The sequence below is a fragment of the Zootoca vivipara genome, chromosome 2, assembly GCF_963506605.1.
Source record: "Zootoca vivipara chromosome 2, rZooViv1.1, whole genome shotgun sequence".
Classification (NCBI taxonomy): domain Eukaryota; kingdom Metazoa; phylum Chordata; class Lepidosauria; order Squamata; family Lacertidae; genus Zootoca; species Zootoca vivipara.
In genome coordinates, this window is record NC_083277.1 from 9,967,678 (window position 1) to 9,989,396 (window position 21,719).

General features: G+C 45.1%; 1 protein-coding gene and 1 pseudogene across 1 annotated transcript; both read left to right on the top strand.

Annotated features, from left to right (window-relative positions):
- The first annotated feature begins 459 nt into the window (after positions 1–459).
- Positions 460–3,516, top strand: LOC118080246 (SCAN domain-containing protein 3-like). Its single transcript, XM_035105187.2, has 2 exons — positions 460–1,246; positions 3,150–3,516. Exons 1-2 carry the CDS (start codon positions 509–511, stop codon positions 3,333–3,335), a joined length of 924 nt encoding a protein of 307 aa, XP_034961078.2. The 5' UTR covers positions 460–508; the 3' UTR covers positions 3,336–3,516.
- A 4,064-nt stretch (positions 3,517–7,580) lies between these two features.
- On the top strand, positions 7,581–21,709 carry LOC118081293 (zinc finger protein RFP-like; annotated as a pseudogene).
- Positions 21,710–21,719: the final 10 nt, after the last annotated feature.

A 21,719-nucleotide genomic window follows, 5' to 3' on the forward strand; every position in this document is an offset into this window, starting at 1 on the left:
CAATCTCAGCACCTGAGGGGCCCTGTTTAAATGAGATGCTTATCTGGTGCTTTCTGAATACTGCAGAAATAAGAGGATAAGGATGGTAGTCTTAAGCATGTATCCTCTTAAAATCCTTGCTGCATGTGGTGACTTCTCCCTTCCTTTTTTCTGTTTCTTCTCCATCCCAATATATGCACTTTTAAAATAAATTTATCCTTCCCTGCTTCTACAACAGCAGGCTGATCTCTCCCCTTTTTTGCTCCCTCATGGTATCTGACGCTTCCATTGTATCTCTCTCATTCAGGTAGAAACTTCTCTTGGGCTGCTGTGCTTCTCTAGGAAATTACAGCTCTGTTGTTGCCTGTCAAACTTCATGAAGCCTGACTTGTTGAGTGCCAGCAAGATTTCAAACGTTTGAGTAACAGCAAATTTTGGGGTTTTTATTTTTAGTCAGAAATCAACTTCCTGGAAAGGTCACCACTTGTTCTCTAATGTCTAGATTTGAGTAGAGATAAGAGAGAAAGGCATGAAGGAGCCAAAATCTGCAGGCCCGGAACTAGTAATCAAACCAGACAAAGCAAATGGCAGCCACAAGATTGAATATGCCACCGAGCGACCAGGATGTGGAGCGTCTCAAGATGACAAGGGGGGACCTGGCAAGGGGAGGCAAGAGCAATGGGAAGCCCAGTGGCAGCAGTTCCTGAAGACCCTGGAGTCCCTTCACCCAGAAGGGGGCAGCCCCCCAGAGACGCCTGAGTCTGCCCCCTGGGAAGACGCCAAGGCCTTCCTGGCCTCCTTTGAGCAAGTGGCCAAAGCCTGCCGCTGGCCCAGAGGAGAGTGGGCAGCCCGGCTCCTGCCTGCGCTGAGTGGGGAAGCAGACGAGGCCTTCCGGAGCCTGGAAGCCAGGGACAGAGAGGATTATGGGAAGGTGAAGGCAGCCATCTTGCGAGGGGCTGCCCTGAGGACGGAGGCTGAGCGCCAACACTTCCGGCACTTCTGCTGCCAACAGGTGGAAGACCCCCGGAGGATCCACCTGCAGCTGCAGGATCTCTGCCACCGATGGCTGAAGCCGGAGAGACGCAGCAAGGAGCAGATCCTGGAGCTGCTAGTCCTGGAGCAATTCCTGGCCAGCCTCCCGCCAGAGCTGCAGAACTGGATCAGAGCAGGAGGACCAGAGTCATGTTCGCAGGCGGTGGCCCTGGCAGAGGAGTTCCTGATGGCCAGCCAGCAAGACTTGGCTGAGGCTGAAGAGTGGCAGGTGAGGGTTTTAATGTGAAATAGATTGTTGGGATCACCTGCCTTTTTTCAGCTTAAAATGGATAGAATTGATAGCACATAGCAAAAGGTGGAGCTTCTGAAGAAACTTCATTTTGTCTGATGCATACCTTTCCAAAGGAGAGCATTTCCCCACTCTTATTTGGCTGCACAGCAAATCTCATGAGGACTAATGATGCTGTTGATATTTTAATTATAACCACAATAGGAATGAGGGGAGCAGAATGTGTCTCTTGCTTACAGCAGCTCCTGTCCCAGCAATTTCTCTCTATCCTAATGGGGATCTTTCTCCATGTTTCAGGGGCAATTTACGGAAGAACGCATGGATTCTCTGAGTGCCATACAGGACCAGATCTATGAAGAAGCCAAGCAAAATGGCGACGGGGAGATCGTTGTTCCTGGTGAGGATTCCCAGGGCACCTATTCAGTGCTGTGTAATTTTCTGTGAGGCAAACCTAAGCCAGTCAGGTGAAAAGGAAAGACCAGGGCTTCATTACCTGTATCTTTTTATATATATATAATTTTTATTGATTTTACAACAAAAACAGCAGAAACAAACAGCACAATAAAACACACAATAAAACACAATAACAATAAAAGGAAACACAAAAATCCAAATACACAATCCTTTTCTTTTAACATTGTATAAAGGGACTTCCTCGAGTTCCCTCCATCTGCGGTTCATTTCTCCTTTATCTTTAGCAATTTCCAATTCATTTTTAAAAATTCCTTACAATTTCAAATCTCTCATACATCTATTTACTTCACATAATTCCCAAATCCACGGTTTCTATACACTTCTAAATCTAATCTCAATATACAATTTTAGGATATTTTTTAAAATAAATTTTAAAGTCTTTCCACTCATTACCTGTATCAGCCTGTGGAAAGGGGGATGTGGGCCACTTCAGCTTCACTTTGCAGGTGACCAGTTGAATTTTCCTCTTCACTACTGCTGTGGAAGGACCAGAAGGATTGGCCTCTCCAGTTCTTTTGGCATGTCCTCCAACATGCCAGATTTAGACATTTCCACAATCTGGCCTCCGCAAGGAATACTCCCCCCTTATTTCCTTGCATACTGTGCAGGTAGGTGCACAGGGCAACTGCACTGCTGAATTAAAATAAAAAAATTCCTTCAGTAGCACCTTAAAGACCAACTAAGTTTTTATTTTATTTTGGCTACCTACCTGTAACCTGCACTGCTGAATGTCAGGCAGAAGATTTCTGCAGGGGCCTCATTCTTCCTCCTCACGGAATCACAACCTCCCTCTGCCATAATTTCCCTCATGTCCTCAAGGAAAGAGACAAGTCCAAGGCAAAGAGAGAAAGCCCCAGATTCAATCCCCAGGTGAGGTCAGAAGAGACTCCTGATTGAAATTCTGGAGAGCCACTGCCAGTCAGTGTGGGTTATATGGACCCATGGCCTCGCTCAGAAGAAGGCAGCTCCCTGTGCTCCTACTTTAGTCCTCCTTTGTATCTGGCTAGACTATAAATGCAGGCATGGACCAGCTCCGCCTGCCTGAAATCTCCCTTCCATCTTTTGCAGGCAGTGCAATCCTGGGCTCAAGTCACTCCCCTTTGTTGTTTTCTCCTGGAGGACACGGAATGGACCAGGCTGGCGAGAGGGAGGTATGTGGCCCTGTGGCGGGTTTCATATTTGCAAGGTGGTGGGGAGGCAGGAGATCACAGTGGGTGTCCTAAAGACTGTCCGCAGAGCCAGAACTTTTTGATTTGGGTGGCTGCACTGAACGCTCCATACAGCCCCCTAAGAGTGTTTTGTGCCTACCTCATGTCATTAAAAAAAGAAAAACAAGCTTTACTTTAATATTAATAATATTCTTCCTCGCCAATATCTGACTTGGTGGAGATGGCTGTCTTTCCCTTGTATGCAGGGACCGATGGCTCTCAAGGAAACAGGAGTCCCGTTGCAGATCGTCAAGCTGAGCGTGACACAGCCAGGCCCACAGACCCTGGTCTGGGAAGTTCTGAAGCAGCAGGAGGAGGAGGAGGGCAACAGAGATTTTCTGGGTAAGGAGCTCTCTCCCTCAGGTCCTGGAAATCCAGTAAACCTTACCTGATCCGTTTTTGCCTTTTGTAGAATTGAGAAGAGCTGGAAGACAGGCAGAGGGAGCCTCTAAAAAGCTGCAGCACAAATATCTGAAAAGAAGAGAACTTATTGTTGCTCAGAAGGCATTAGAAAAATGGACCAGATGGACTGTAGCTGAACGGCCTCTTTCCCTTGGGTTCTTCCCTCCTCTCTGTCCCTTTCTCCTGTCCTACCCACCCACCCTCCTTGGCCACTGCTGGGACTCTTAGGCATGACAGACTTTGTCCCTTTCTGTATGGGAACACATACAAATTGTTCAGCAGTATAACTCTGATTATCCTTTGCTGTTGGCTGTGGGGCTGCAGCTGGAGCAGATAGGAATTCATGATCAGTTGAAAAACACCACTTTGGCTTCATCTGCTATGCGCAATAGTGCACAATGCAGCTGCGTCATGAGTTTGCATAATTTCAATATTGTTTTGTTTGTTTTAGAGCTTTCAAGACTGACTTTTAAGTCAAAAGGATTTCAATGAAATGCAATAAAAGACAAACCATTGAAAAGTTTGAAAAGCCAGCATAAAGGAATGCTGACATAGCGCACACACAGAGAGAAATATCTCAAAGTGGAAAAGCTTGGCAAAAGGAGGTTTCAGGCATCCTGAAAAGAGGTCCCTAGAGCATGGGCAAAATTCTTTCTCTATCTCTGCAGGTGATGGGAAAGGAAGTGAGGTCAAGGTGGAGAATTCTCAGTGTGGAGGAAATGAGCCAGAGGACACGCCCTGGACACCCCCAGAGATAAGCCTCGGGAATGAGCTGGAGCCCAGCGAGATTAAGGAGGAAGGATGCCAATTCAAAGATGGGAAGAACCCTGTGGAGAGAGGGAATGAATGCAATGAGCTCACAGAAGGTCCTGCAATTGTCATTAGCCAGACCTCCACAGTTGGCAAAGGGGGGGGAATGGCCTTGTTCTCCAGGTATGGCAGGAGGTATCGCTACCGATCAGAACATGCTATGATGCAAACAGTGGAGGACGAGAATGAGGATCCCATGTCACAGGAAGATGTCCGGCAACAGCAGAGAACCAGAAGAGGAGAGAGAAAAGCTGAAATCTCTTGGAACAGGAAAAGAAGTCACTTGACTAGACATCCGGGCCACCCAATGCAAGCGAAGCCTAATAATTCTCTTGAGTGTAGGCAGAGCTTTATTTCTACAAATTCAATCAAGGGAAGCACACACAGGCCCTACAAATGTTCTCATTGCGGGAAATGCTTCAGGCAGAGTTATCATTTGAAGGAACACCAACTGATTCATACTGGAGAGAAACCACCTGAATGTTCTCAGTGTGGAAAACGCTTCAGGAAGACTTGGCATTTGAAGGAACATCAAATGATTCATACTGGAGAGAAATCACCTGAATGTTCTCAGTGTGGAAAACGCTTCAGGAAGACTTGGCATTTGAAGGAACATCAACTGATTCATATTGGAGAGAAACCACATGAATGTTCTGAGTGTGGAAAAAGGTTCTATCGAGAAAGAGTTCTGTGGAGACATCAGAAAGTACACACTAGAGAGGAATCATACAAATGTTTTCAATGTGGGGAATGCTTCAGTCAGAGTGGGGCCCTGCTAGAGCACCAGAGAACTCACAACAGAGGTACAGTGTTACCGGATTGGTACAGTGTTACCGGATGAGGCCTGAAATGCTTGAGGTTGTTGTTGTTTAGTCATGTCCGACTCTTCGTGACCCCATGGACCAGAGCACGCCAGGCACTCCTGTCTTGCACTGCCTCCCGCAGTTTGGTCAAACTCATGTTCGTAGCTTCAAGAACACTGTCCAACCATCTCGTCCTCTGTCGTCCCCTTCTCCTAGTGCCCTCCATCTTTCCCAACATCAGGGTCTTTTCCAGGGAGTCTTCTCTTCTCATGAGGTGTCCAAAGTATTGGAGCATTTCAGGCCCCATCCGGTAACACTGTATCAATGTCAACACCTTTGAGCCCTATGAAACTCGCTGCGCGCCGTGGCTTGCTCGCAGTTTGGCGGCGGAGCTCCAGCATCGCTGCTGCCAATCCCCCTCTGTAGCGCATGTGCGCGCAGCGTCCCTAGGTCACTATGCAGCATGTCCCTATGGAGGGACGCTGCACGCCAAGGGGCGAGGTGCCGTCCCTGGTACCAGGGCGGCTTGCGACGTGGCTGGGAACCCGTCCTGGAGAGAGATCTTTCAAATGGCCAGAGAAACGTTTCTTGACAAGACAGATAGATTAAGTGGACATCAAGAAACCCATGGGAAACAGACCTTATGAATGCTCCTGAGTATGGGATAAGTTTTGTTTGGACCAGGGTTTCCTAAAGTTGGGTCTCCAGCTGGTTTTGGACTACAACTTCCATCAGCCCTAGCTAGCAGGACCAGTGATTGTGGAGGATGGGAACTGTAGTCCAAAACCTGCTCTTATAATACTTTTGGGAAACCCTGGTTTGGACAGATAAAATGAATCTACAAACCACACAATATATAAGGTGCATTGGCAGAATCGGTGGCTGGTGTGTGTTTATCCCAGAGGCCTGTCAGATTCCACTTTCTCTAGACCTCCTTAGCTTCTGGATTGGGTGTGGGCATTTGGTTGGCACCCCTAAGTTCCTGACTCCTATTTTTACCTCTAGTGCATAAAGTACACAAATCCGTTACGGCTAATGTCACCTTCTTAGTGGCAATTTGACTGACATAGGCTATAGTCCAAAGTACGCTGACAGAAAGGTAAAGCACTGCTTCACCTTAACAGTACTAATAGCTCGGTTGATTAGAGCATGGTGCCCCGAGTATGGGAACAGCTTTGTCTGGACAGATAAAATGTATGGGCACCACACAATCCATAAAGGGCATTGACAGAATATGTGATCAGCAACGATTTTTTCTCACCCGTTTTGAGAAACGAGTAAGGGGCATTTCTGTTCCACTACCATTTAAATCAGGCAAACTCTGCCCTCCAGATGCTTTTGGCCTACAATTCCCATCTTCCCCAACCACTGGTCCTGTTAGCTAGGGATCATGGGAGTTGTAGGCCAAACCATCTGGAGGGCCACAGTTTGGGGATGCCTGACTTAGGGCTACAGTCCTAAATGCACTGACTGTGATATAGCCTTAGTAGGACTAATCTTTATGAATAAATCAGTTGAAACTGTTCTCCTTTTCATTCATTTTTTCTGTATGGAATCTTGGGGAAACTGCCTGGGGTGTTGTGTGCATGTGTGGGGAAACTCTGCAGGTCATAATGTGTGGGGTAACAACATCTGTTATACAGTGGTACCTCTACTTACGAATTTAATGCGTTCCGAACGCACATTCGTAAGTCGAAAAAAATTGTAAGTCGAATCCCATAGGAATGCATTGGGAGAAAAAAATTGTAAGTAGAAGCAACCCTATCTAAAAATTCGTAAGTAGAAAAAATCCTATCTAAACAACATCCAAGATGGCGGACGGAGCTCCATTCGTAAGTAGAAACATTCGTAAGTAGAGTTATTCGTAAGTAGAGGTACCACTGTATATGGTACATCAGCTAGAATCCCTGTTTGTATTCCTTGTGTGAAGGAAACATCCACAAACCCCTCCCTCAATGAAGGTAAGAAAATGCAAAACAGAAAGAAATCTGGATGGAGGAGCTTCCACATGTGAGAGGATTTGACTCCAAATTAAATAGACACACACAAACCCATTTAGGACACTATGATAAGAGTGTTATCGTAATGAACTCTTGCCCTCTCAGCTCTCCCCATCTACTGATCTGAGACTGTGCTATATATGTCCCCCCCCCCCAAAATAATAATTATTATTCTATTTCTTTCCCCTCCAAACAACCACCAAGCTCACCTCTCCTGTGTTTCTTCGAAAGCACAATTCCCTGCAATGGCAAAAAGATATTTCTAAATATATTTGGCAAAGGAAAAAACTGTGAATAAAATATTAACAGATGCAAAAGAAAGAGGTTTTTTCCAGCCAGATATGAGACTATTTTATGAGGCATCTAGGTTTTGCTGGTTGAAGGAATGGATGACATTAGAGAATTCCCAAATTGGTACGTTTGTGTGTGTGCTCAAAAGCATGGGAAGCAATCAAGAAGCATTCGCAGCTCCTTGAGAAAACACTCCGCAGCTGCAAAGACCTGGGGACATTTTTTTAAAAAAAACCAACAAAAATCACGTGGTCACTGAGTTTGAGTCATTTCCAGGAAAGGAAACTCCCGGTGGCTGAAAACTTAGAAAGTGAAACTTAACCCTGGTGTTTGGCGTGAGGGAGCCATGGCTGCTGCTGGGCGTCCCGTCTAGAATCTTTGGGATGTAGCCACTTGCTCCATCTGCCTGGAATATTTTAAGGATCCAGTGATCATCCCAGAGTGTGGGCACAACTTCTGCCGATCCTGCCTGATCCGGTGCTGGGGGGAATCGGAGGCAAAGGCTTCCTGCCCTCAATGCAGAAAAACAGCCCAGCAAAATAATCTCATCCCCAACCAGCAACTGGCAAACTTCTTGGAATTAATAAATAATCTCAGCGTTCAAAGAAGGAAAGAAGAAGAAAGAAAAGGAGGAGTCTGTGAGAAGCACCAGGAGCCCCTGAAGCTCTTCTGCAAAGTCCATGAAACCCCCATCTGCCTGGTGTGTGACAGATCCAGGATACATGAAAATCACAAGGTGATTCCTCTGGAGGAGGCTTTTGAGGACTACAAGGTAGGAGATCCCTGGACCTTGATGTGGAAAAATAACTGTGGATTCTTCTTGGGAGGTTTTCTTTTTAATTCTCAGCTGCAAAGTAGGCATGGCATTAATTGGTGGTTGTTTATTATGTTAGAAGCAGCTGAGGGGAAGCCTGAGGGCTCCTGGGATGACAAGGACGAGGGAGTTTAAGTCTTTCTCTCTGCCAGGGGGACCAAGGGATTTCCCCTTGAAATAATCACAGCAACTTCAAAGATTTGAACTGGGGCAGTGGTAGGGAGAGAAAGGGTTAACCCCATCCACATGCCCCACAAGGTTGCTTTGTACATATGAAGAACACTACAAATGTAAATTGCACATACAGAGTTCAGAATAGCATCTGCAAAGACTAGGGGAAAAGGTGACTTTTCCATGATAACTCAGAAATAGACCTGGGCTATTATATATAAAAAATAAAATTCTCATGCTGCTACAGAAGAAACTTTTTAAAAATGCCTTTTAATCCCTTAAAAAATTCACTTGTTCTACTACAGTGGTACCTTACGAATTTAATGCATTCCGAATGCACATTTGTAAGTCGAAAAAAATTGTAAGTCGAATCCCATAGGAATGCATTGGGAGAAAAAATTCGTAAGTCGAAGCAACCCTATCTAAAAATTTGTAAGTAGAAAAAATCCTATCTAAACCGCATCCAAGATGGCAGACGGGGCTCCATTCATAAGTAGAGTTATTCGTAAGTAGAGTTATTTGTAAGTAGAGGTACCACTGTACAGTGGTGCAAAAATGCTCCTGCGCCATGCAATGTCAATAATGACAGCTCGGCAAGCAAGGGGTGACCTAACTGGGTCCCTGAGCCCCACAGGGGTGCTACTTCGCAAGGCCACTGGGTGCAAGAAGCCAGTATAACATTCATCAACACTGTCTGTCTCAATCAAACCTGAGTTTTTCATTTTCTCTTTAGGGAGAGATCTGTAGCCACCTGGAAATTCTGAGGAAAGAGAGAGAGGAAATTCTGGCCTATCAAGCAGACCTGGACAAGGAATGCGAAGACCTTCTGGTAAGTGTCTCTATTGTTACTAGACAGGGAACAAGTATTTGAAGAATCAAGTCAGGACTGAGTAGGGATGGAAAAATTTGCCCATCTCAGCTTCTCTGCATTTCTCATTTTTCCATTTTGTCTGCTTATTCATTTATTATTCTGAAAATGAATCAGATATTAGGGTAGGTACCTCCTTGTATAAATATTTTAATACGTACTTTACCCTCATAAATAACATTTTTTGTGAACATTACTTGGCTGGCTCAACCTTGAAAAATTCAGAGGTGTGAATTTCAAAGGATTCCTCTGTTTCGGTCTCCATATTTTTTCAGCAATTGTGAATTAGGTAACTTCACCTTTTAATGCAGCTTGTTTAGTTGTGTCCGACTCTTCGTGACCCCATGGACCAGAGCACGCCAGGCACTCCTGTCTTCCACTGCCTCCTGCAGTTTGGTCAAACTCATGTTAATAGCTTCAAGAACACTGTCCAACCATCTTGTCCTCTGTCGTCCCCTTCTCCTAGTGCCCTCCATCTTTCCCAACATCAGGGTCTTTTCCAGGGAGTCTTCTCTTCTCCTGAGGTGGCCAAAGTATTGGAGCCTCAGCTTCAGGATCTGTCTTTCCAGGGCTGATTTCCTGAAGAATGGATAGGTTTGATCTTCTTGCAGTCCATGGGATTCTCAAGAGTCTCCTCCAACACTATAATTCAAAAGCATCCATTCTTCGACGATCAGCCTTCTTTATGGTCCAGCTCTCACTTCCATACATCACTACTGGGTGTTAGCATAAATCCTCTGCATGGCACAGATGCGGCATGTGGCTGAATTGTTTACTTTATATGATTGCTGTAACTTTCCCACACAGGAGCTCAAGCTGTAACCTGATCTCCTGTCATGTGATGTTCTTTGTTCTCTTTCTACTTTCACTTTCTTCTGAACTGGAGAGTGATGGCCGAACACACACTCTCTGAATAAACGTAGATTAGCACCTACGATTGTTTGCTGTCTTCTTTACCGAAGCCAGTGGCAGTAGTAAGAATATTGGTGATTTACACCCCAATATTCCAACAGTGGTAGCAGAGTTCTGGCAGAGCTCTGGTTCCGATCCACGGACCTCTGAAAAGCGTAAACTGGCAAGGAGGCCTCAATCTGCAGCAGCTGATCCTGAGGAATTTCGCCTGCTTGGGAGTCACGGTTCCTGCGTTCCAGGGGAGGAAGTGCACGGAAGTCTGCGTTCCTTATCACCGGAGCAGTGAGTAACCGGGACTGATTTATAGCGGCAATAAAACCTCTAAAGCGGCAGCTTAATTGCAGATGCCTGCCGAAAGCCTAATTTGCAGCTTCTTTGTACTTTGAAGTCAGAAGCTAGCAGCACGCTTACAGTAGCAAGATGGCTAAAGCCGGGGATTCAGATCAAACACCCAAGAGTTTGTGTCCTTTGTTAAATGACTCAAATTATGCAACGTGGAGTGTTAAAATGGAATGTGTTCTTATCCGGCAAGGACTTATTGAGTTGATTCAGAACGCACCGCCCGTTTTGCCAGGCCACAGGTGGTTGAATCGCAACGCACAGGCAAGGGCAACAATAGTTCTGCATTTGGACCCATCACAGCTGGTTCATATTCGGAACTTAGATAATGCTTATGATGTTTGGACTCATCTTCGGGACGAGCACCTGAGGTTGCGCGCCGGATCAACAACATTATTCTTTCAGAGATTAATTAATTTGCGTCTGAAGGAGGGAGGAGACCTGAGAGCCCATTTGCATCAGATGCGTCAACTACGCCAGGAGCTAGTTGACAGAAACGTCAATTTGGATGACGACATTTATTGCTTTACAGTGCTAAATAGCCTTCCCAAGTCCTATAATGCTATTGCAGCCCAGCTGGGGGCTCAAGACCCTCAGCAAATGACTGCAGCAGGAATTTATGCTTCATTGCTTAATGAGGAGGACAGGACCCGCGCACAGGCGGAGGCCAACGGGGAGCGCTACTCACCCTCACCTGGTGCATCTGCAGAGACAGCACAAGCCCTTAAAACTGTGGTCAGATGCCAGTTATGCAATATTCCTGGGCACACAGCCAAGACATGCAGACGACCCCAGAAGGACTCAGGAAGTCAACAACAGGCTTCTGGGCCTAAGGGGCGAGGCAGCGGCGGTAGCGGCAGCAGCGGCGGCGGCGGCAGCAGCAAGGGCCCTACAGCACGCAAAATGCTTGTAATGCTCACTCAGCTTGATGACCAAGAAGACGACGGGTCTTATCTGATCATAGATTCGGGATCTTCGCACCATCTGGTGAACGACAAGAGACTGTTCCAGACTTTCGAGAAGCTGGATTCCATCGTGTCACAGGCAGATGGCAATTCCTTGAAATCCATTGGAAAGGGAACTATTTTTCTGAAATCTCTAAATTTGAGTATCAGTAATGTGTATCTTGTTCCAGAGCTGAAGCAAAACCTTTTCAGTGTTTCTCAAATTGATGAGAAGGGGTTTGAGCTGTGTTTTCACAGGGGCACCTGTGTGATTTCTAAAGATGGAGAAGTTCTTTTGACGGGACACAGAGACAAAGATAACCTTTTCAGATTATCTTATGATAAAAGTGATGCATGTTTTACTGTTGTTGATGATTGTTTGACAGGTCCAGAGGAGCCTAAGCAGACACAGAAGCAACCAACCAAGAAAGGCCTAACACGTTGTTTCCAGATAGTTTCTGCTGGTGTTTTTGGTCCTATGCCGAAGTCCCTTGGCAAGGCCAAATATTATCTTCTGATAACTGACCACTTCTCTAAGTATACATGGTTTTATCCTCTGCAAAAGCCTCAGCAGGCTCTTGTGAAATTCTCTGAATTTCATGCTAAGGTTGAACTGAAACATGGTTGTAAAATTGAATGTTTGTTAACCAATGACATTCCTCTTTTTACTTCACAGGAGTTTCAAGCTTTTTTTGATGACAAAGGCATTCACCACAAGTTTGCCAAAACCCAGGCAGCTTGGGACAAAAGCTTATGTGTTAAGGTTAACACTGAGTTAGAAGCAGGCATGCAAGCGCAACTGCTGAGTTCAGGATTGTCTGAACAACTGTGGGCTGAAAGCATCTCATTTTTCCTTTACCAGTGGCTCAGACAGGTTCCTAAAGGACAGAAACGTTCTCCTTATGAGATTCTGTTCCAACAAAAGCCTGATGTGAGCAACACTAAGGTTTTTGGAACCAAAATGTGGGTGGCTTCGCTTGAGGGCAAGCCAGTCCAAAGCATTCTATTGGGTTTTGAGGAAGGTCAATACAGAGTTATGTTGCTTTCTTCCAATGAGGTGATTCTTACTCAAGAGGTAGAACACACTCCTACGCCACAAGAAACATATGTTCTTGATGAATTTCCCATAGGTGCCAATGATTTTGATGATTCCTACACTGACACAAGTTGTAGTGATAATGATTCCTTTGCTGAAGGCTCTACCCCGAGTAGCTCTGACACAGGGGAGACAGTCATACACAAAGGAACTCATGCTGTTTTTAACAGACCATCATCGGATGATGAAAAAGTGCTTGAAGCACTAGATCCACTGTTTACCATTGGTATGAGTTCTCCCAAAAGTCCTGAGGGGGAGAATCTCAGTAAACAGGATTTGCACCTCTCACGCAGGTCTGAGAGGATTAGAAGAGGACCCAAGAGGTATTCTCAGGAGTTTGCCAACACAGCAATTGCAAATTTAGCTGTGCTTAGAACTCCAAAACAGGCAGCAGTCACACAGGCTAAGCCACAACAACAGGTTGTCAAACGCAACACTGTTTCTGTCAACAGAGCAACTGCTCTGGTCCCCTGGAAGCCAAAGCTGGTCAATCCAGTCTCAGAGAGTTCCACAGCAGGAAAGTCCTACTTTGTTTATGACAACTGTCTGTTCACTTCTCTTAATGATGCTCTCACATTTGCATCTTTTTCCATTTCAGGATTCAGGGGAGATGTTAGCATAAATCCTCTGCATGGCACAGATGCGGCATGTGGCTGAATTGTTTACTTTATATGATTGCTGTAACTTTCCCACACAGGAGCTCAAGCTGTAACCTGATCTCCTGTCATGTGATGTTCTTTGTTCTCTTTCTACTTTCACTTTCTTCTGAACTGGAGAGTGATGGCCGAACACACACTCTCTGAATAAACGTAGATTAGCACCTACGATTGTTTGCTGTCTTCTTTACCGAAGCCAGTGGCAGTAGTAAGAATATTGGTGATTTACACCCCAATATTCCAACACTGGGAAAACCATAGCTTTAACTATAGGGACCTTTGTCGGCAAGGTGATGTCTCTGCTTTTTAAGATGCTGTCTAGGTTTGTCATTGCTTTTTTCCCAAGAAGCAGGCGTATTTTTATTTCAGGACTGCTTTCACCATCTTCAGTGATCATGGAGCCCAAGAAAGTAAAATCTCTCACTGCCTCCATTTCTTCCCCTTCTATTTGCCAGGAGGTGATGGGATCAGTGGCCATGATCTTGGTTTTTTTTATGTTGAGCTTCAGACCATATTTTGCGCTCTCCTCTTTCACCCTCATTAAAAGGTTCTTTAATTCCTCCTCACTTTCTGCCATCAAGGTTGTGTCATCTGTGTATCTAAGGTTGTTGATATTTCTTCCGGCAATCTTAATTCCGGCTTGGGATTCATCTAGTCCAGCCTTTCGCATGATGAATTCTGCATATAAGTTAAATAAGCAGGGAGACAATATACAGCCTTGTCATACTCCTTTCCCAATTTTGAACCAATCAGTTGTTCCATATCCAGTTCTAACTGTAGCTTCTTGTCCCACATAGAGATTTCCCAGGAGACAGATGAGGTGATCAGGTACTCCCATTTCTTAAAAACTTGCCATAGTTTGCTGTGGTCGACACAGTCAAAGGCTTTTGCATAGTCAATGAAGCAGAAGTAGATGTTTTTCTGGAACTCTCTAGCTTTCTCCATAATCCAGCACATGTTTGCAATTTAGTCTCTGGTTCCTCTGCCCCTTTGACATCCAGCTTGCACTTCTGGGAGTTCTTGGTCCACATACTGCTGAAGCCTGCCTTGTAGAATTTTAAGCATAACCTTGCTAGCATGTTGGAGCATTCTTTGGCACTGCCCTTCTTTGGGATTGGGATGTACACTGATCTCCAATCCTCTGGTCACTGCTGAGTTTTCCAAACTTGCTGGCATATTGAGTTAATGCAGCTAGATTGAGTTTATTTCCCATTTTCATTTATTAGGTGAATAGCAGTCAACAAGGAGCCTGAGGACTTAAGAGCTGAGAGGGTGGAAGCAGTTCAATTCAAATTCTGATTTACCATAAATATTACTAAAGAATTGTCTTTCTAAATGTGCACTCTTGTTCATCTTTAGGACACACAGACTATTTTGACCCCTTAAAGTAATGGAGCTGTGGTGATGAACTCTGCACTTTGTCCTCCTACTCTGTTTCTGTTGTCTTCCTACACCTAAATGGCACCAGTCTAAACTGAGAGGTGTTTTATGTCCATGGATGTTCTCTGAACAACTTAGAACTCTGGTTATGCCATGTCCCAAAACATGCAGAGAACATCCATGGCTAGAAAAAATGCTCCTTGCTTTAGGGTGTAGCCCTCTGCAAAATAGAAGTCAAGAGAAATAGCAATGGAGAGGGCCTCCCCTCAAAATAAATGTTTACTTCTTTAGCCACTTCCAGTTTCATGTCTCTGAAAATCAGAAGTGTCCTCCCTGTGGAATTCTCATAATTTTCTTCCTGATGTTCTGAAAACTGACCATCTTCCACACTAAGACCTCCTCTTTTTTGCAGAAATTAACAGAAACGGAGAGGCTGAAGACTGTGGAGAAGTTCAGAGAACTGCGCCAGTTTCTGGAAGAACAAGAAAAACGTCTGCTGAATCATGTGGAAGAGGTGGAGGAGGAGATTGCAGGGAGAAGGGATGAGCAGCTGGCTAGACTCTCCAGGAAACTCTCCTCTCTTGAGAAGATCATCCAGGAGATGGAGGAGAAGCGTCATCAGCCAGCAAGTGAACTCCCGCAGGTAAGACAGTGGCAGGAACAGTCCAAGGCTCTGCTCCAGGAAAAGGCTGCCTCCCATCCTTTATGTGCCCCTTTCATGTATGCAAGGAGTGCAGGGGCTCAGATGATGGAGCCTCTAGTCAGGTTTGTAATGGACAGGAAGACCCAAGAGACCTAGGATGCTTAACTCACCTGAATGCAGACTAGAGATTCTTCTGTGTTCTTGATGGAACGGGAGGTGATTTTCTGCTCTTTGCTGATGATTTGTCTCCGAATGCCTTCCAGCTTGGCAATGCTGCCTTCATGCCCTGTGAGGGCTTCGCCAAGGATGCATTCTGGCCTCCTTCCGACATGAGCCAGTCTCTTGACCAAGCTTCTCTTCCCGTTCCCTCCACGACTTCTGGGTTGATCCCCTTCTCCATGGATACAGATTGGCCCAAAATGGTGCTCAGTCACAGTGACCAAAGAGCAAGACAGAGGGACTCATCCAGACTGCTGCTTCTCCCACCCCTTTCCTCCAGGAAAACCCGCTGTTTACTGCTGAATGAGAGCAAACATCAGCCAGGTTTTCTCTGGGTTGACCTTTGCTTCGACGTTGCACTAAGGAGCAGGTTTTACCTGAGGGAAAGCAGCAGGGCAAAGGCAAAACCACTTGGAGCCATGTTTTCTGATCACAGGAAAAGCAGAAATGTGGATGAGCCCAAAGAAACACTGAGCTGTTTTATTTACCCCTTTGGAGGCATTTTATGCTGCAGGTGCTTTTTTATTTCCAAATGGAAAATGAAAATTGACATTTGGAGACTTCAATGAGAGACAAATTGGGACAGTGCCCTGGCAGGATTATCCCATAGGCTTACCTACGTCTGAATTGCACAATGCAAACTGGATTAAAGTTAATAAATTATACTCTAAGACAAGAGATGGGCTGATTTTCAAAAGGATTTAAAAAAATAATACAAACTGATGTAGAAATGTGAAGAACTTTATATTGGCAAAATTAATAATTTCAGATTGGAAAAATAAAAGCTTTGAGAAACCAAAACTGGCTGATTCCGCCATCCCTACCCAAAACCTTGGCATGTGCCAGGCAGACTGACATATGATGGCCAGGCTGTTCCTCCACTCTGAGGGGGTCTGAGGGGTCTTCCTAGTGTGGTCTGTGGTGTTCAGTGAATTCCTTTTTCTTTCCCCCTCTAGGATATGAGAAGCATCTTGCAAAGGTAAGTGGATCTGGCTCATTTCCATTAGCATAACTCCATGAGGCTGGGATGCAAGAACCTCAGATATGGCCCTCCAGGGGCTGCATGGGGGAGATCGTAGGACTCACTCCCTACAGCATCTCACAGGTAAAAGCAGGGGCCCCTATTTTGGACTTGTAACTCCCCAATTCTCCCTCCAGTGATCAAGGCCAGAGCTCTACCTCCTCCCTCCCTCCCCACATCACTTCACCCAGGGATGGGGGCTCTTTTCTTTCTCTTGCACTTTCTCTTCATGGACTTTGTAGTAATTTCTTTTCATTTTTTTACAGTTTAAAAAACAAGTTTATTGGTCAATTTAAAACTTTACATAAAACAAAAGCACATAAGGTAACGGTACAACTCAAATACTTCGAATCTTACAAGTCATACCCATTTCCTATATCTATGTAAATAAAAAACCCCTTCCCCCCTCCCACCCTCCCTGCTCCCACCCCTCTCCACCCTTTCTTTCCTACCTTTTTCCTTACCGTCTTCTCTCCCTCCCTCCTATGACCCTTATTCCTTTATTCATATTATACATTATAAATGTCAACTCTAAAGCCTGGAGTAAGAATTCAATAAAAATCATTAACACTAAAAATGTTGGAAAAGAAGACAAAAACAAAGGGTTTGTGTGTGTTTTTTCCCTATTCCTTTCGCATTCACCTTCCTGCCAATCTCTGATGTATTTTTTAAACTTATGTGAACGTACTAAACCTACTATATTTCTCTATTATACACATCTAATACGTCCATTTTTCTTCATGCATCAAAACCTTATGTATACAAGGACTTTGTAGTAATTTCAGTCATCTGAGGAGTCGTAGTGAGGAAGAATCTCCCCACTCAGTGCCCGCCTGTCCCTCTAGGCTTCCTCCAGCCGGCTTCCTCCTCTCAATTCCTTTCTTTTTCTTTACCAGATATTGTGGATTTGAATGAGCTGATATTGTTTTTCTTTTCACCAGGTATGAGAAAAGAGAGAAAAGAGAAGGAGAGCCACTGGCTTTCCCTCCAGAACTGAGGAACAGGATCTTGGAATCCTGTGATGTAAATCACTTTGTGGAAGATGCAATGAAACAATGGAAAGGTAATGAAAAATGGCTGCCGGGATTTCACACTGGGAATTCTATCAATGTCCTGATTCATATGGAACCTCCCTTGCCTTTTGCTTTCTTTCCATACAATCTGGAGAGGTTATTTGGAGCTTCTCAAGATTTGCTTGGATTTCCCCCTCGTGAAGTGTGTTAAAAAGGGCACCCACAAGCACCCAGTCCCTCCTCCACCTCCTGCCAGGCTGGTCTCCCAGCAGCAAAGCCAAGGCCTGAGCTGCCTCTTCCTCAAAGTTTCCACCTCACCAGCCATTTCTCATGCTTCAGCCATCCCAATCTCCTCAGAGTTCCCACAGTTCTTTTGCGATCAGCCCCATTCCATGAGGGAGGACTTTCCATTGCACGAGACTCTTGGAATTACATGGTAAAGCTCTGCTGATTCTTCCTCTGCAATTTGGTTTGTCAGCATGCTTGGAAATTCCAGTTTCAACAGCTTTTTCCCACCAGTTTACTTGGGGCACCTGTTAACCTTCCTCCAGCCCTCCAGTACAGATCCCCAGTTTATTTGTAGATTTTGAATGATTGTATTCTCCCATTTTCTAGTGTGGTTTACCATCTTTTCCCATGGAATAGCAGAGTTTGAAAGAATCCCAAGAATCATGTAGTCCAACCCCCTGCAATGCAGGAATCACAACTAAACATGCTAGTTGTTTTAATTCCTTAGGCCTACAGTTGTTGTCTTTGCAATTATTTGTTCTATGATTTAATATTTTGTTTGAAATAAGGAAACAACAGATGCTATGTTATGGTGAAGTTCTGTAAAAAGTTTTTTTTTAATAGCTATTGCAGTGTAGCCCATTAAGCCTGTCTTTTTGTTTCCTCAGATGTCCAGTCATTCAGAAATCTTCAGAGAGGTAAATTTCACATGGAGACCCCAGTTCACAGGAGGGGGGGACTAGTGTTTCATGGGGGGTAACGAGTCTCTTCTGTACAGTTCAGAACCATCCACAGCTTGACTCTAGCCCTGCTGTTTGTACCACAATGGCAGAGAGGGTGGACTTGGAGGTGCAGAATGGGGGGGGGACTGCCCAGAAGGGTCAGACTGAGGAGGGAAGAGTGTTATTCCTGCCTAGGGAAAATTGGGTTGCTTTTCCATGTGACCTTTTTCAGGCCTGGTTGCCACATGTCCTCTTTTTCTCGGACAGGTCCTCCATTTTCATGATAAAAATTTCTCCCCTGGTGGATTTTTTAAATTTGGCAAAATGTCTCAAGTTTTTTTGTTTGGTTTTTTGGTTTACAGTAACCCATGAAAATTTTTCTCATGCATTAGACTCACATCTAAGGCACCAGGCTAACCTAGTCTGCAGCAGAGAATCACACCAGAGCTGTATCTTAAGCTAGTGACATACTGTGTAAATCCCTTCTCTTGTGGCTGAACTAAAAGGACACTGGCTCAGCTACAAGATCTTGAGGAAGGAGTCCGGGAGGGCAAGACTTAACATCCCCCTGCCCTTAAGGAGAGTCCATATATACATGTTTAACAGATTAATAAATTGTTCTGTGCACACTTGCGTTCACAAAGATGTGAACATGAGTCCAAATACTTTCATGTGGCAAGCGAGGGAGCAATATGTACTATTATTATTCTTTTTTTGTTGAAAGTTAAGAACATTGCTACTAGCAATATGTCGCAGCTTCTATAGCCTACATAGAATAGGGGTATTTAAAATGAGTGTCGTCATAGCGATACACGGTTAAAAGTAGAAGTTGGCAAATGTGTCCTCTTTTTTGCTCTTCAAAATATGGCAACTCCACACTTGCCTATCATGACTGTCTCAGCCCCTAACTGGTAACCTTTTGATTCAGGTAGGTAGCCGTGTTGGGCTGACGCAGTCTAAATAAATAAATAAATAGTCCAGTAGCACCTTAGAGACCAACTAAGTTTGTTCTTGATATAAGCTTTCATGTGCATGCACACTTCTTCAGAAAGGTAACCTTCTTCAAAAGGTAACCTTTTGAGTTACCCCCCCCTTCCCCCAGGGAACTGGTCTTAAGGTATAAATTAAATCCAAAAGAGAAGCATTGAATAAGCCGTGCTTTGTAAAACTGCCCTGCCACCTGCCTCCACTTCCCTGGCAGCAAGCCCTAAACTTCCAAGATGGTAGGGAGGAAGGCACAGGAAATACCAAGGGGGTGAGAGAGATGGAGAGCAGGAATAAACAGGCTTCCCACAACACGATTTTCACTTGCGGGCACAAGGGCCCAGAACATAACCCCTGCAAAAGCAAGGGGACACCTATATGTGTTGTATTTTTATGATGTGAAGTACCCTAAGACCTATGGATGAAGGGCAGTAGGCAAGTGTGATGATATTATTATTATTATTATTATTATTATTATTATTATTATTATTACAACAGGGGGTCCTCATCTCCCAGCCCAACCCAGCGGTCCCCAAAGGCCAATTCCCACAGAGATTGTCAGAGGGGGGCAGCTTCTCTCCTCTCCTGCCTCCTCCAGGTCTCCCCTCTTTCTCCTTCACTAACACAGAAGAGATGAGTAAAAGGTGTGCTGGTTGGTTTTCCCTCTTAGAAAATGCCTGGGTTGAGAGAAGGGCAGGCACAATACACATCAAATATAAGAAAGAGGAGAAAACTTTCCACTTGAGTTGAGAGGAGGGCAGGCACAATACACATTGAATATAAGAAAGTGGAGAAAACTTAAAAACCAACAAGGAAGATATTTATTCTGATGAAAATCTGCAAGGAGGAGTCTCAGTCTTGCATGTGATGGAAAGAAACCTGAAAGGGAATATGGTTTTTGGGTTTTGTTTTGTTTTCAGGATGTCCGTTTCTGTCTCTCAGCTGACTCTGCCTAATCATCTCTTTCCTTCATTTCTCCCCAACAGCAAATGTCACTCTGGATCCAGACACAGCCCATCCCAGCCTCATCCTGTCCGAGGATCGGAAAAGCGTAAGATGGGGAGACAAAGAGCAAGACCTGCCCGACAATCCTGAGAGATTCAATAGCTGGTCTTGTGTGTTGGGACGTGAGGGATTCACAGCAGGCAGACATTTCTGGGAAGTCAATGTGGGAAGTGAGGAAGAGTGGGCTTTGGGGGTCACTAGAAAGTCTGTGAGGAGAAAAGGCCTATTCTCCTTCAGTCCTGGGGGAGGGATCTGGGCTTTGGAGAATTGGGAAAGCAAGTACTGGGCCTTCACCTCCCCTGATTACTCTCCCCTGTCCCTGAGGGAGAAGCCCAGGAGGATCCGAGTGACTCTGGACTATGAAGGGGGACGTGTGTCTTTTTCTGAAGCTGACTCAGGAGCTGAACTCTACACGTTCTCAGGAGCCTCATTCTCTGGAGAGACCCTCCTCCCTATCTTTTTTCTGTGGGGCTACCAAACCTACTTCAGTATCTCCTGAGGAGACTAAATCTGCCTCTCAGGACAAGCAGGAGTTTCTCTCCAGACCAAAATGACTGATATATAAAAAAACATTTACCTGCTAAGAACACTTTGGGCAGTTTTTTCCGGTCAAAATCAGCAGAAATAACAAAAGAAAAATGGGTGGTTGTTGTTGCTTTGCATTTTCCTTCCTTTTCCCAGAATTCCCTTTGCAGTTTCTTCAAGAGATAGTCACACTTTTTGCAGTCCCAATAAATAATCTTTTCCTCAAATGGGCTCCCTCACCTTCAATCTTGTTTTCATTTGGAGAGCTGAAGGAAGGTTAACATCTGCATCTAGTAAACTGGTGGGGGAAAGCTGTTGAAACTGGAACTGTCATGTATACAAGGAGTGCAGGGGCTCAGATGATGGAGCCTCCAGTCAGATTTGTTATGGACAGGAACACCTAAGAGACAAGGGAGCAAGACAGAGGGACTCATCCTGACTGTCCACCCCTTTCTTCCAGGAAGGGGCCCCATGGGCTATGCTGCCCTATACATTTTGCAGGGCACCTTCCCTGTCTTCCTCAGCCCCACCCCAAATACACAATGCTCCCCCAAGGAGCGTCTTTTCGGCACCAGCTGCATCTGATTTTTCTCCTGGGATACTAACTGCTAGAACAACAAATGCCTATGGAATTGACCCCTCTCAAAGATCTGGCAGGACTCTCTGTGGCGGCTCCACTAACAGGGCCGCTAACTACTGACTGGTGCAGCCTGCTCTCCTTTTCCTGAAAGACACCTCCCCCCCCCACCTGCCTGAGGGCCACTTCTCCTGGCTTCATCCCCTATATGATGTTGGCTATGTTTGTGTGTCATCATAAGTTTCCCTGTGAGCCTCCACTCACCCTGTTGAAGGACACAATGGTGTCCCATTTGGTCCAGCACCCAAGAGGGGCCACCCAGACGCTTGTGGAAAATCTGCAAGTAGGAACAG